Below are 13,946 nucleotides of genomic sequence, written 5' to 3'. Positions count from 1 at the left end.
CGGCGCTGAACCTTCGCCTTTGTGTGCTTGCGGGCGGCAGGCGTGCAACGAGTTCACGACCCACGTGATGAACCTGCTGCGGGAGCAGAGCCGCACGCGGCCCATCTCGCCCAAGGAGATCGAGCGCATGGTGGGCATCATCCACCGCAAGTTCAGCTCCATCCAGATGCAGCTCAAGCAGAGCACGTGCGAGGCCGTCATGATCCTGCGCTCGCGGTTCCTCGACGCGCGGTGAGACGCGGTGCGGGGGGTTGGGGGGGGGGGGGTACGTGGGGGGTACGTGGGGGGTGGGAGGGTACGTGGGGGTGGGGGGTACGTGTGGGGGGGGGGGGTACGGGGGGGTGCGGGTGGTGAGGCGGTTACGTGGGAGGGGTTACGTGAGGGGTACGTAGGGGGTGGGAGGGTACGTGGGGGGGGGGGTACGTGCGGGGGGGGGGACGTCGGGGGGGTACGTGGGGGGGTACGTGGGGGGTGGGAGGGTACGTGGGGGGGGGGTACGTGCGGGGGGGTACGTGGGGGGGTACGTGCAGGGGGGGGTACGTGAGGGGTACGTGGGGGGGTACGTGGAGGGGTACTTGGAGGGGTACGTGGGGGGGTACGTGGGGGGGTACGTGGGGGGGGGTACGTGAGGGGTACGTGGGGAGGGGGAGTACGTGGGGGGGGGGTGAGGGTGGTGGGGTGGTTACGTGGAGGGGGGGTACGTGCGGGGGAGGTACTTGGGGGGGTACGTGCGGGGGGGGGTACGTGAGGGGTACGTGGGGGGGTACGTGGGGGGGTACGTGGGGGGGTACTTGGAGGGGTACGTGAGGGGTACGTGGGGGGGTACGTGGGGGGGGTACGTGAGGGGTACGTGGGGAGGGGGAGTACGTGGGGGGGGGGGTATCGGAGCCAGGTAGGAGGAGATGATTGTGTTCACCCCAGAGAGGTGGGTAGGAGATGATTGAAGACTCCGGCACTGATCGTGTGAGAGGTGCCGAGTGACGCAGCATGGTCACCCCTGCTCACCACGGCTCTCCCCATCTCCTCTCCCCATCTCCTCTTCCCATCTCTCCCCTCCCTCTCCCCATCTCCTCTCCCCATCTCCTGTTTATCTCTCCCCTCCATCTCTCCCCTCCCTCTCCCCATCTCTCCCCTCCATCTCTCCCCTCCCTCTCCCCATCTCCTCTCCATCTCTCCCCTCCCTCTCCCCATCTCCTCTCCCCATCTCCTCTCCATCTCTCCCCATCTCCTCTCTATCTCTCCCCTCCCTCTCCCCATCTCCTCTCCATCTCTCCCCTCCCTCTCCCCATCTCCTCTCCATCTCTCCCTCTCCCCATCTCCTCTCCATCTCTCCCCTCCATCTCCCCATCTCCTCTCCATCTCTCCCCATCTCCTCTCCATATCTCCTCTCCATCTCTCCCCATCTCCTCTCCCCATCTCCTCCCCACCTCTCCCCATCTCCTCTCCCCATCTCCTCTCCATCTCTCCCCTTCCTCTCCATATCTCCTCTCCATCTCTCCCCATCTCCTCTCCCCATCTCCTCCCCACCTCTCCCCATCTCCTCTCCCCATCTCCTCCCCACCTCTCCCCATCTCCTCTCCCCATCTCCTCTCCCCGTGTGGGCGCGACACCGCAGGAGAAAGCGGCGCAACTTCAGCAAGCAGGCGACGGAGATCCTGAACGAGTACTTCTACTCACACCTCAGCAACCCCTACCCCAGCGAGGAGGCCAAGGAGGAGTTGGCCAAGAAATGCTGTATCACTGTGTCGCAGGTGTGGAGGCGGCTACCGTCGCCGCTGCCGCCGCTACCACCACCACCGATGATAGCGCGACTACGGCGATGATGACGACGGCGATGATGACGACGACGATGACGACGATGGTGATGCCGATGATGAGGATGATGATGATAACGATAACGACGATGATGATGATGATGACGATAACGACGATGATGATGATGATGACGATGCGGATGATGATGACGATGATGAGGATGATGATGAGGATAACAACGATGATGATGATGATGACGATGAGGATGATGATGAGGATGATGATGACGATGATGATAACGACGATAACAACGATGATGACGACAATGATGGCGATGACGATGATGATGATAACGACGATAACAACGGTGATGACGACAATGACGACGACGATGATGACGATGAGGATGAAGATGACGACGATGGTGATACCGATGATGAGGATGATGATGACGATAACGACGATGATGATGACGATGATGATGATGATGACGATGATGATGATAACCACGATAACAACGATGATGACGACATTGATGACGATGATGATGACGATGAGGATGACGATGATGACGATGATGATAACGACGATAACAACGATGATCACGACAATGATGACGACGATGATGACGATGAGGATGATGACGACGACGATGATGATGACGACGATGATAACAATAACGACGATAATGACAACGACGATGACGACGACGACGATAACGTGCAGGCTCCGAGAGCGACTGTTTCTCTACCGCCACCACCACCGCATCCCCCCTGGATGGCTGTGGTGGTTGCGTTGGTGGTGGTGGTGGTGATATTGGTGGTGGTGGTGGTGATATTGGTGGTGGTGGTGGTGGTGACGGTAGTGGTGGTGGCTCTCTCCAGGCCTGTGACACAGCGATGCAGATTTCTCCCTCGCTAGGGCACGGTGGTCACTGTGGTTACAGTCTTCACCGTGGGTACGATGGTCACCGTGGTTACGGTGGTCACCATGGTTACGGTGGTCACCGTGGGTACGATGGTCACCGTGGGTACGATGGTCACCGTGGCTACGGTGGTCACTGTCGTTACATTGGTCACCGTGGCTACGGTGGTCACCGTGGTTATGGTGGTCACCGTGGGTTTGGTGGTTACCGTGGCTACGGTGGTCACCGTGGTTACGTTGGTCACCGTGGCTACGGTGGTCACCGTGGCTACGGTGGTCACCGTGGGTTTGGTGGTCACGGTGGTCTCCGTGGTTGCGGTGGTCACCGTGGGTTTGGTGGTCACGGTGGTCTCCGTGGTTACGGCGGTCACCGTGGGTACGATGGTTACCGTGGTTACGGTGGTCACCGTGGTTACGGCGGTCACCGTGGCTACGGCCGTCACTGTGCGTGCAGGTGTCCAACTGGTTCGGCAACAAGCGGATCCGGTACAAGAAGAACATCGGCAAGTTCCAGGAGGAGGCCAACCTGTACGCGGCCAAGACGGCCGTGTCGGCCACCAGCGCCGCCGGGCAGCACGGCAGCCCCGCCACGTCGCCCACCACGCCCACGTCGGCCGGTAAACGCGGCCGTCACCATCACAACCACGATCACCATCGCAAACATCGCCGGCACGGCAGCCCCGCCGCGTCGGCCGGTAAACTCCGCAACCCGCCGCAACCGTCACCACCACCGCCACCACCACCACAATCACCACGACCGCATCCACCGCAACCGTCGCCGCAGCAACCGTCACCGCAGCAACCGTCACCACCGCAACCGTCACCAGCACGGCAGCCCAGCCACATCGCCCGTCACGCCAACTTCGGCCAACCGAACGCCAAAGGCAGAGATCCGCCACGAAGCCTGAACAGACTGCTGGGGCCAAGTGCTGTCAGTAGCGAGTGGCAGCACCGACGGAAGGCACCGGAACGGCACACGAGGGAGTGGCTGGCGAGCGCCACGCTCGGCCGCCTTTGTCTCCGTACGGCGGCGATGTTTTTTAAGCGCAGCGCCGGGTTACTCATTCGCGGCTGAGTCGATCCCAGGGGAGGCCCGGGACCGGTTTCTTATAATCGTCACGTGCTGTTGGCCGTGAGCGGGAAAATCGAACCCGTGCCGCCAGGTTCGTAGCGTGGCGTTAGCGCTGACCGCTGCACCAACGCCGCCACCACGGCCGCCACCACGAAGCATCGCCACCACGGGGCTGATTGAGATGTCGGTGTCCCAGCACGTGGTATCGTGACATCCCTGCAAGTGCGCACCGTTTGGTCAATTTGGTTACAAAAAGAGAAAAAAAGCGTGATTCTTCTGTTAGAGGGGGGCGTGCGTGCGTGTGTGTGTCAGTGTGTTTGTGTGTGTGTGTGTAGGTGTAGGGTGCCGGACAGGCAACGCTGTCGTGGACAGTGCTGAGGGGGGGGGGGGGGGAGGGCCAATTCCGATTGGCCTTTCGCCTCATGGCTTCTGTGACCACCACAGCGGCTAAATAGGAGCTCTGGACGGGTGCGAGGGGCTGGTAACCCCTCCACCTTCAATCAATTACCACTAAACCACGAAAGAAAATTTTTATTAACAAACTTGTGCCGGAGGCCCCGGGGGGACAGGCGTCTATGATGTCTCCTGGCCAAACCCCATTTGGCGGAGCCAGGAGATTGAATCGTCACCCTCGGGGCTCCTCCAGAAACAACAAAAAGCCACTACGGATGGCCACGTAGAATGTTCGAACGCTCACTGTGGAGGAGAGGCTGCCACTCCTCTATCGGGAGCTGGACCGGTACTGACTGGATCTCTGTGGCATTTAGGCTCTGGCTCATGCCACCATGAGGGGTGGACAGGCCTCTTCTTAGGGCAGGAGACTGCCAAACAACAGGGAGGTGCTCTTCTTCTGAACAAAAGAATGAAGGGGGTGTTGGAGCATGGCAGTGAGGTGTGGGAAGCTGTAAGCCCCAGGCTACTTTGGACTCGCCTTCCCATCAACCGGAGGTGAGGAGTGGTGGTCGTGGTTACTTATTCCCCCACCGAAGACGAATATCCGTGGAGGGATGCAGGCAAGGCCGATGAGTCAGATGCCTTGTATTTTCTTCTGTCACAGGTGCTGGCTAAAGTGGCCCCTCGAGATAGAGTCATTTTGTTGGGTGACTTCAATGCCCGAGTTGGTCATGATGCTCGCACCTGGTCTGGAGTGATTGGAAGGCATGGGCCAGATCAGCTCAATGACAACGGTAGTAGACTGCTAGATTTGTGTGCAGCCCATGGGCTTATAATTACCAGCACGCTGTTCCGGCATCGGCGCATCCACACAACATCATGGATGCATGCCGGGTCCAAGCAGGAACATCTGCTGGACTACAGCGGATGCGAGCCCATGTCCTTGACACCAGGACCTACCGTGGAGCTGATCTGCCCTCTAATCATCGACTTGTCATCTGTAAGATGCGCCTGCAATTCTTCCACTCCGGTGGTGGGTGTACACCCAGGACCCCATTCCAACTTAAGGTGACCTGGTCTCAGCTAGCTGATGGAAGTTGCAAGCGAGAATTTAATCATCGCTTGCGGCTGAGGTTGGCATCGTCCCCCACTCCTCCTGATGTCGAGGGTAAATGGGCGAGGTTTAGGACTGTGACTCATGCAGCTGAAATGGCTGCTTTGGGTACGCGGTCCAGACCTGCCCAGACACCCTGGCTGACAGAGGAGGTGTTCAGGATGGTGATAAAAAGCGACAGGCCCACTTTCATCGGCTACAGCATCCCACGTGGGAGAATGAGGAGGCTCACCGCAGCCTTCGCTCCGAGGTTCGGAGAGCCGTGAGGCGCTGCAAGGATGGGTGGAGGTCGCGGGTTGCTGAGGAGATGGAGTCTGCCTCAATGGCCTGCGATCACAAATCCCTATTTAACTCCATCAAAAACATAATCTGCAGTGCCACACCTATTACCATACCATCATTAGGGGAAAGAACGGTGATCCAATCTCCGACCCCCAGGAACAGGTGTGCAGAATTGCTGAGCATTTCTGTGAAGTCCTGGGGGAAGGGGAATCCCTCAGCCTGGAAAACATCATGTGACAAAGTGGGGATGACCCTGCTGAGGCTGCGGTGCCTCAAATATTGGAAGAGGAAGTCACCCCCTGTGAGTGTAAAGGCACCGGGAAGAGATGATCTCCCAAGCGAAATGCTGAGGGAGGGTGGCGTTTGTGCACAGACTGCCCTACATGACATCACAACAACAGTCTGGGCCACTGGACGGGTTCCGCAGGATTGGAAGGATGCCCTGGTGGTCCCCCTCTTTAAGAAGGGGGGCCGCACAAACTCTAACAACTACAGGGGCATCTCACTCCTCAGTGTGCTGGGAAAGGTCCTGGCAAGGATTATTCAACATCGCCTTGCTAGGCACGCTAAGGAGAGGCTTGCGGAATCCCAATGCGGTTTCAGGAAAGGCGGTCCTGCACAGATGTCATATTTTCTGTCCGTCTGCAACAGCAGAGGTGTAGGGAATTCCAACAAGACCTACATCTCTGCCTTATTGACCTGGTCAAGGCCTATGATACCATGAGTAGGCCTGGGCTCTGGGTTGTTCTTTGTGCTTTCGGAGTCCCTGACCCTCTGCTGATGCTCATTAAGGACCTTCATGATGGTGAGCAGGCCTGGGTAAAACTATGTGGCTGGGAGTAAGAGCCATTCCCTGTACACCTTGGGGTGCGACAGGGATGTCCTCTGGCTCCAACATTATTTAACATTTATTTCGACCACGTAGTTCGTGAAGCCTTCAGTTGCTGTACCAGGGGAATTTCCATTTGGTACAGATATAATGGGAGGCTGATCGATGCCCGGGTGTGGTCAAGGGATGGCTCCCTATTGCTCAACCACGTTATGTATGCCGATGATCTGGTAATTGTTGCTCACTCAGAGGAGGAGTTGGAGGCGCTGCTGCTGAACCTGGAGCATGCCACTAAGAAATTTGGGCCTTACCATCAGCCCCACCAAAACCAAGCACCTGCCTGGGTATTTTGTACCATCGGACACTCCACCCCCACAACTTCCAATTGGTGATGAGGCAGTTGTGGAGAGAGTGGCGAATTTTCCATACCTGGGCAATGTGCTCATGACCGACTCCGGTTTGACAGCAGAGGTCTTATTCCGAATCAGTCGAGCAGCATTATCTTTTCATCGGTTGTGTAACGCTGTGTGTAAGCTACCTGGTCTGTCGCTCCGCACTAAGCTTCAGGTCTTCTCGGCCACAGTCATTCCCTCCCTTCTCTACGCTTGCGAAACGTGGACCCGCCTAATGGAACATCTTCGCCGGTTAGAAACATTTAGGCTGGCCTGCCTACGATCCATCCTGGGTTTAACCAGACTGGATTGTGTGAGGAGCTCACAATCCTCTAAAGATCTGGACAAAGTCCCATCGGTAAGCTCCTCCGGCAGGCAAGGCTGCATTGGCTGGGTCATGTAGCCCGCATGCCCAGTCACCGCATGCCAAAACAGCTTTTGTTTGGCCGGATGGAGGGGGCTAAACGGGCGCGGCACAGGCTAGAGAAGAGATGGAGTGACGTGATACAGGAGGACGTGGAGCTGAGTGGACTTGCCGATGACTGGTACCAGCGGTGTCAAGATCGGCCTCTGTGGAGGAGGCTCGTGAAGGACGCTACTGGGCAGTTGGAGGCAGTCGCCCTTCAACAACAACAGAGGGCAGAGGAGCGATGCTCACAACAACGAGCGGAGCGCCGGGTGGCTAACGCACAGCAAGTTGGCACAGTAGGGGGCACAGGTGGTGCATCAGCCAGGCATCTCAGTCATCTCAGTCAGTCGACCCGTGGTACCTGGGCCTGTCCCGTGACATCCTGCCAGCGGGCGTTCGACACTTCACGTGGCCTCAAGGTGCACATAGCCTGGCACAAGCACCGTGGTGACGTCACCGCCACTTAGTGTCGAATGGCGGTTGTTGTTGTTGTATGTGTGCGCGTGTAGGTGTGTGAGTGTGCACACCCAAACTGAAATCAGAAGAAAAACCCACTCGCTTCATGTGCAACTGTTCTGCAAATGCATCTCCTAATGCGGTGTGAGAACAATGTGATTGTCATGCTTAAGTCTGCGAGGCTCACTTAACTTGCTTGGCATGCCCAGTTTGCTTTTGCTATGTGTTCCTGTCCGCACGCGGTTAAAATCCATTTGCAAAAAAAAAGGAATTCAGACCTGGATTCTTAGCACAATATGTTGCGTCTCAAACCATGATGATGATGACAAAATATGAATAGGCAATAGGCTTCATTTACCATTTCGATAATACAGGAAGTCCATAATAGAGGTTTGTTTGGGTTAGATCGGGAAAATATAAATGTAGCGTCATTAAACCCGCCACCACCACCACCACCCGAAACGGGCCATTCATGACGGTTTAGCGTCACGTAAACAGAACGTGGCCAATTCGTCACTAGTGCAGCACACACCGCTGCGTTGGAGAGCAAATCCACAATTGTAAATCCACAATTGTAAATTTCGTGGATTTACTCTCCAACACACAACCGGTGTGTGCTATACTGGTAACGAATTGGCCACGTTCCGTTCACGTGACACTAAACCGTTACTAATTGGCTGCGTCGGGTGGTGGCGGCTTTTACGACACAACGCTTTATATATTTACGCGATCTAACCCCGACAAAAACCTCTATTATGGATGATACTGGTCGCGAAAGCTACGTGTTAAACCAATACAGCCGGTGTGAAGATGTTCACACACCGAAACAGACACCAATTGGAAGGCATCATCATCACCCATCAAGGCTGCATTAAGCACACACGCCCGTGGGTGAAACACGCGGACTTGCGTGCTCCGATAACAATTCCCGCAAGTTCATCGACACCTGCGTCACGGCCCCGTCTCACCACCGGTGTCAGATCAAGAGACTGACGCTCAAAGGGCGATCATGTGGCCCACCGATGGATGTCCTTACCCGTTCGCCCGCCGCCATGGGAACGTGGAGTTTCCACCGGCGACGTAACGCCATTGGCTCGATTGGACCCGCTTGAGTCGAGGCTCTGGCTCACCGTTTAACTTTTTTTTTAAACTGCTTTGGAGGGGTAAGGTACTTAGCGGGAAATGTATATCGGGAGCCACGAATACGATTTTAAATGTGAAGGGGGAAAAAAAACGGAGAATCCCAGAGAAAAATCCACGCGACCGCGGGGAGACAGAGAGAGAAACGCAAACTCCAAATATACAGCAGCAGCAGGCGTCAGGGTCGTAATCGAATCCACTAACCTCCTGTACACCAGGCGAGGTAGTTAACATCTCCTAGCCACCGTGATGATGATGAGAGAGACACGCAAACTCCAAATATACAGCAGCAGCAGGCGTCAGGGTCGGGATCGAACCCACGAACCTCCTGTACACCAGGCGAGGTAGTTAACATCTCCTAGCCACCGTGATGATGATGATGAGAGACACCGCAAACTCCAAATATACAGCAGCAGCAGGCGTCAGGGTCGTGATCGAACCCACGAACCTCCTGTACACCAGGCGAGGTAGTCAACATCTCCTAGCCACCTCAGCAGGAGTTGCCCTAAGAATCCACGCTGAATGTTTCAATGCCCTTTGTCCCAACCGCTGCTGTCCTGCGCTCCGCATGAAGCTGCACTGCCTCTCGAAACTTAGATCCAGGAGACCGCTCCCCCCACCCCACCCACCCACCCCTCCTAAACCAAGTTTTTAAAGCATCGATCCGCTAGAGCGTTCGTCTGTCCGTCCGTGCGTAACGTGGGGGGGGGTGGGGGGGGGATGGTTTACGGTAGCTCCCGTTGGAGTCGATCCGATATGAGTGAGACTCTAGGACAAGGGAGGAGAAATCTTTTTTGTCTGCCAAGGGCCATTTTGGATATTCACGTAAATATCATTCGCGGGCCACGCAAAAAAAAAAAAATATCGACTTAAATCATTAGCCCGTTTATATTTGCTCAAACGCTTAATTAACTCAAACCGCCTAATGCGACGGGCTGGCACTGCTTCTCTTTGGGCGAGGCGTGTGACGATGTTGGCCGGCTGCTGACGCTGTTGCTGCTGCTCGCAAACTGCTTGTCCAGGTTTTGCTCTCCTAGATTCATTGAATTCTCGAGTCCCCCCCCCCCCATTGCGGTTGCCTTTGGCAAGGGCCAGAGACCCAAAATGATTTATCGGTGCCTCATCCGGCCCGCGGGCCTCATACGGCCCGCGGGCCGTATCAGGCCCGCGGGCCGGACGCTCCCCACACCCCTGCTCTAGGGTAAAGTCGTATGGCTGTTAGGGGAGTCACCTCTACATAACACCGGACTCGTTGGCTCTGTCCGTCTGATACGAACGGTAGCTCCGGCGTGAACAAGTCGCGATGCCCCTGGAGAACCCGGGCAAGAGTGACCTCAGCGTTGTCATCCACTAAGAACGACGCTGTCTTGACTTTACCGAAAGAACCAAGAATATGACACTGTCTTTGTTTTTAATTTGAACCAGGTGTAAGGCCCAGCACTGAACTGCGGAGAGCCCCTTTGTCAGAAGCGACAGACGACGGCTCTAACGAAGCGGCGGATTTTCGCCATCACGTGGAAATTCATCGCAGCAGCCAAACGCTGTGTAGGTGCGGAGGGGTGAAAGCCAGGAGGACCCGGAGAAAAATCCACGCGACCACGGGGAGAGAGAGAGAGAGAGAGACGCAAACTTCAAATATACAGCAGCAGGTGTTAGGGTTGTGATCAAACCCACGACCTCCTGTACACCAGGCGAGGTAGTTAACATCTCCTAGCCACCGTGATGATGATGAGAGAGAGAGAGAGACACGCAAACTCCAAATATACAGCAGCAGGCGTCAAGGTCTGGATGGAACCCACGACCTCCTGTACACCAGGCGAGGTAGTTAACATCTCCTAGCCACCGTGATGATGATGATGATGAGAGAGAGACACGCAGACTCCAAATATACAGCAGCAGGCGTCAAGGTCGTGATCGAGCCCACGACCTCCTGTACACCAGGCGAGGTAGTTAACATCTCCTAGCCACCGTGATTATGATGAGAGAGAGAGACACGCAAACTCCAAATATACAGCAGCAGGCGTCAGGGTCGGGATTGAACCCACGACCTCCTGTACACCAGGCGAGGTAGTCAACATCTCATAGCCACCGTGATGATGATGAGAGAGAGAGAGACACGCAAACTCCAAATATACAGCAGCAGGCGTCAGGGTCTGGATCGAACCCACGACCTCCTGTATACCAGGCGAGGTAGTCAACATCTCATAGCCACCGTGGCACTGGGAGAGGCCGCTCTGCCGGGGTCTCGGCTTCAGTGCGGCCAAGCGCACGGAGCGGAGGAACGAGCGAGCGGTTTGCTACGGAGGTGGGGAAGGAGGGGAGCGTGCAGTGTGCGTGGAGGGTTTATTCTTTCATTTTGTTTTCAAAACATTTTTTCATTCCTTTATTTCCTAATTTTTCCCTAGTTTTTTTTTCTAATTTCTTTCCCTTTATCCTAAATATCTTCCCTGATTTTTCTTCTTCCGTATTGATCCTTCTCTCCTCGTGTTTTCCCTTCCCTTTTTTAATGTTTCCTTCTTTTTTTCCCCCTAAATGTTTTACTCCAAAAAATGCAAATTTTATTTTTTCCCCCTAATTATTTTCTTGTTTTGTTTTATAATACAGGGACGCCTCTACTCACGAACGAGCTAGGGTCCAGAGGTCTGTTCATAAGTCGATTGGTTCATAAGTCAAAACTTTTACTCTCGTCGATTGCAAACGTGTTGCACGGCATGTACACTAAACACGGGGAAGGGCTTTAAAAGTTGTATAATCTCCTGTAGATGTAGATGCCACTGGTAGATGCAGATGTCACTGGTTCTTCACGTTCTGCAGATGTAGATGCCACTGGTTCTTCACGTTCTGTAGATGTAGATGCCACTGGTTCTTCACGTTCTGCAGATGTAGATGCCACTGGTTCTTCACGTTCTGTAGATGTAGATGCCACTGGTTCTTCACGTTCTGCAGATGTAGATGCCACTGGTTCTTCACGTTCTGCAGATGTAGATGCCACTGGTTCTTCACGTTCTGCAGATGTAGATGCCACTGGTTCTTCACGTTCTGCAGATGTAGATGCCACTGGTTCTTCACGTTCTGCAGATGTAGATGCCACTGGTTCATCACGTTCTGCAGATGTAGATGCCACTGGTTCTTCACTTTCTGCAGATGTAGATGCCACTGGTTCTTCACGTTCTGCAGATGTAGATGCCACTGGTTCTTCACGTTCTGCAGATGTAGATGCCACTGGTTCTTCACGTTCTGCAGATGTAGATGCCACTGGTTCTTCACTTTCTGCAGATGTAGATGCCACTAGTTCTTCACTTTCTGCAGATGTAGATGCCACTGGTTCTTCACGTTCTGCAGATGTAGATGCCACTGGTTCTTCACGTTCTGCAGATGTAGATGCCACTGGTTTTTCACGTTTTGCAGATGTAGACGCCACTGGTTCTTCACGTGCTGCAGATGCCACTGGTTCTTCACGTTCTGGAGATGTAGATGTCACTGGTTCTTCACGTTCTGTAGATGTAGATGCCACTGGTTCTTCACGTTCTGCAGATGTAGATGCCACTGGTTATTCACGTTCTGCAGATGTAGATGCCACTGGTTCTTCACGCTCTGCAGATGTTGATGCCACTGGTTCTTCACGTTCTGTAGATGTAGATGGGACTGGTGCTTCACATTTTGCAGATGTAGATGCCACTGGTTCTTCATGTTCTGCAGATGTAGATGCCACTGGTTCTTCACGTTCTGTAGATGTAGATTCCACTGGTTCTTCACATTCTGCATATGTAGATGCCACTGGTTCTTCACGTTTTGCAGATATAGATGTCACTGGTTCTTCACATTCTGTAGATGTAGATGCCACTGATGCTTCGCGTTCTGCACATGTAGATGCCACCGGTTCTTCACGTTCTGCAGGTGTAGATGCCACTGGTTCTTCACGTCGTGCAGATGTAGATGACACTGGTTCTTCACGTTCTGCAGATGTAGATTCACTGGTTCTTCACGTTCTGCAGATGTAGATTCCACTGGTTCTTTACGTTCTGCATATGTAGACGCCACCGGTTCTTCACTTTCTGTAGATGTAGACACCACCGGTTCTTCACGTTCTGCAGATGTAGATGCCACTGGTTCTTCACGTTCTGCAGATGTAGATGCCACTGGTTCTTCACGCTCTGCAGATGTTGATGCCACTGGTTCTTCACGTTCTGCAGATGTAGATGCCACTAGTTCTTCACATTCTGCAGATGTAGATGCCACTGGTTCTTCACGTTCTGCAGATGTAGATGCCACTGGTTCTTCACGTTCTGTAGATGTAGATGCCACTGGTTCTTCACGTTCTGCTGATGTAGATGCCACTGGTTCTTCACGTTCTGCAGATATAGATGCCACTGGTTCTTTACGTTCTGCAGATGTTAATGCCACCGGTTCTTCACGTTCTGTAGATGTAGAAGCCACCGGTTCTTCACATTCTGCAGATGTACTGTACGGACCGGGTTTGTTCGGATTTCGGAAAGTTCATGAGTCGAATGTTCGTAAATAGAGGCGTCCCCTGTATATATTCTGTCCCCGGCCTTGCCAATCCATCTATTTATTTATTTATTCATCAATTTATTTTGCGGATCAGCATAAGAATCGGAATCTCGATTTCGAGGGGAAGAATCCGGCGAACTACAATGCTCTTTTATATATTGTTGTTGTTGTTGTTGCGACAGATTTCCGGTAAAGTGGTGGGGCTCGGGGGGCAGGGGGGCATGGTCAGAACGTTGACAAGGGACAAACGAAAGCAAACGACAAAAAAACCACACAACGTGACAGGGGGTGGCAAATTGCTGCGTAGGGAAGCTCAATGCAAACAAAAAACATACTATGATAATATATGTGGCATTGTCCTTGAAACTGATTGGTCCAAACCAAGGGACGGCTTTCTTTTGAGCCTCGACCCAATTGGTGCTCGACCAGATGACGCCAAAAGGCGTCCCTTGGTGTGGACCAATCAGTTTCAAGGACAATGCATATATTATCACAGTATGTTTTTTGTTTGCATTTTGACTGCAGGTATTGTGGTTAATGCAGTAACATGAATCCTTGTAAAAAGGTTTAAGTTTTGTTGCCAGAAAAAAGGGGAAAAACCCTTTTATTTTTACATCACGGTCCCTCTCTGGGTCTCCTGGATCTGAGTGTCGGCCCCGTCGTCGCCT

At 53.8% G+C, this 13,946-nt stretch overlaps 1 protein-coding gene across 3 annotated transcripts in view; it reads left to right on the top strand.

The window, feature by feature from the left end:
* The window catches only part of LOC116955290 (pre-B-cell leukemia transcription factor 1-like), a 96,031-nt gene that overhangs the window by 66,317 nt on the left and 15,768 nt on the right, over positions 1-13,946 (top strand). For all 3 annotated transcript variants that reach the window (XM_032976267.2, XM_032976266.2, XM_032976268.2), the window contains exons 5-7: positions 41-231; positions 1,616-1,751; positions 3,134-3,296. In XM_032976267.2, the coding sequence (XP_032832158.2) occupies positions 41-231; positions 1,616-1,751; positions 3,134-3,296 (490 nt within the window). The remainder of the gene's footprint in view (positions 1-40; positions 232-1,615; positions 1,752-3,133; positions 3,297-13,946) is intronic.

Source organism: Petromyzon marinus, chromosome 59 (genome assembly GCF_048934315.1).
Source record: "Petromyzon marinus isolate PM22_M1 ecotype Great Lakes invasive population chromosome 59, UKy_Petmar_22M1.pri1.0, whole genome shotgun sequence".
Taxonomy (NCBI): Eukaryota; Metazoa; Chordata; class Hyperoartia; order Petromyzontiformes; family Petromyzontidae; genus Petromyzon; species Petromyzon marinus.
Note: the sequence above shows the minus strand (reverse complement) of the source record. Positions and strands in the feature narration are given on the sequence as shown.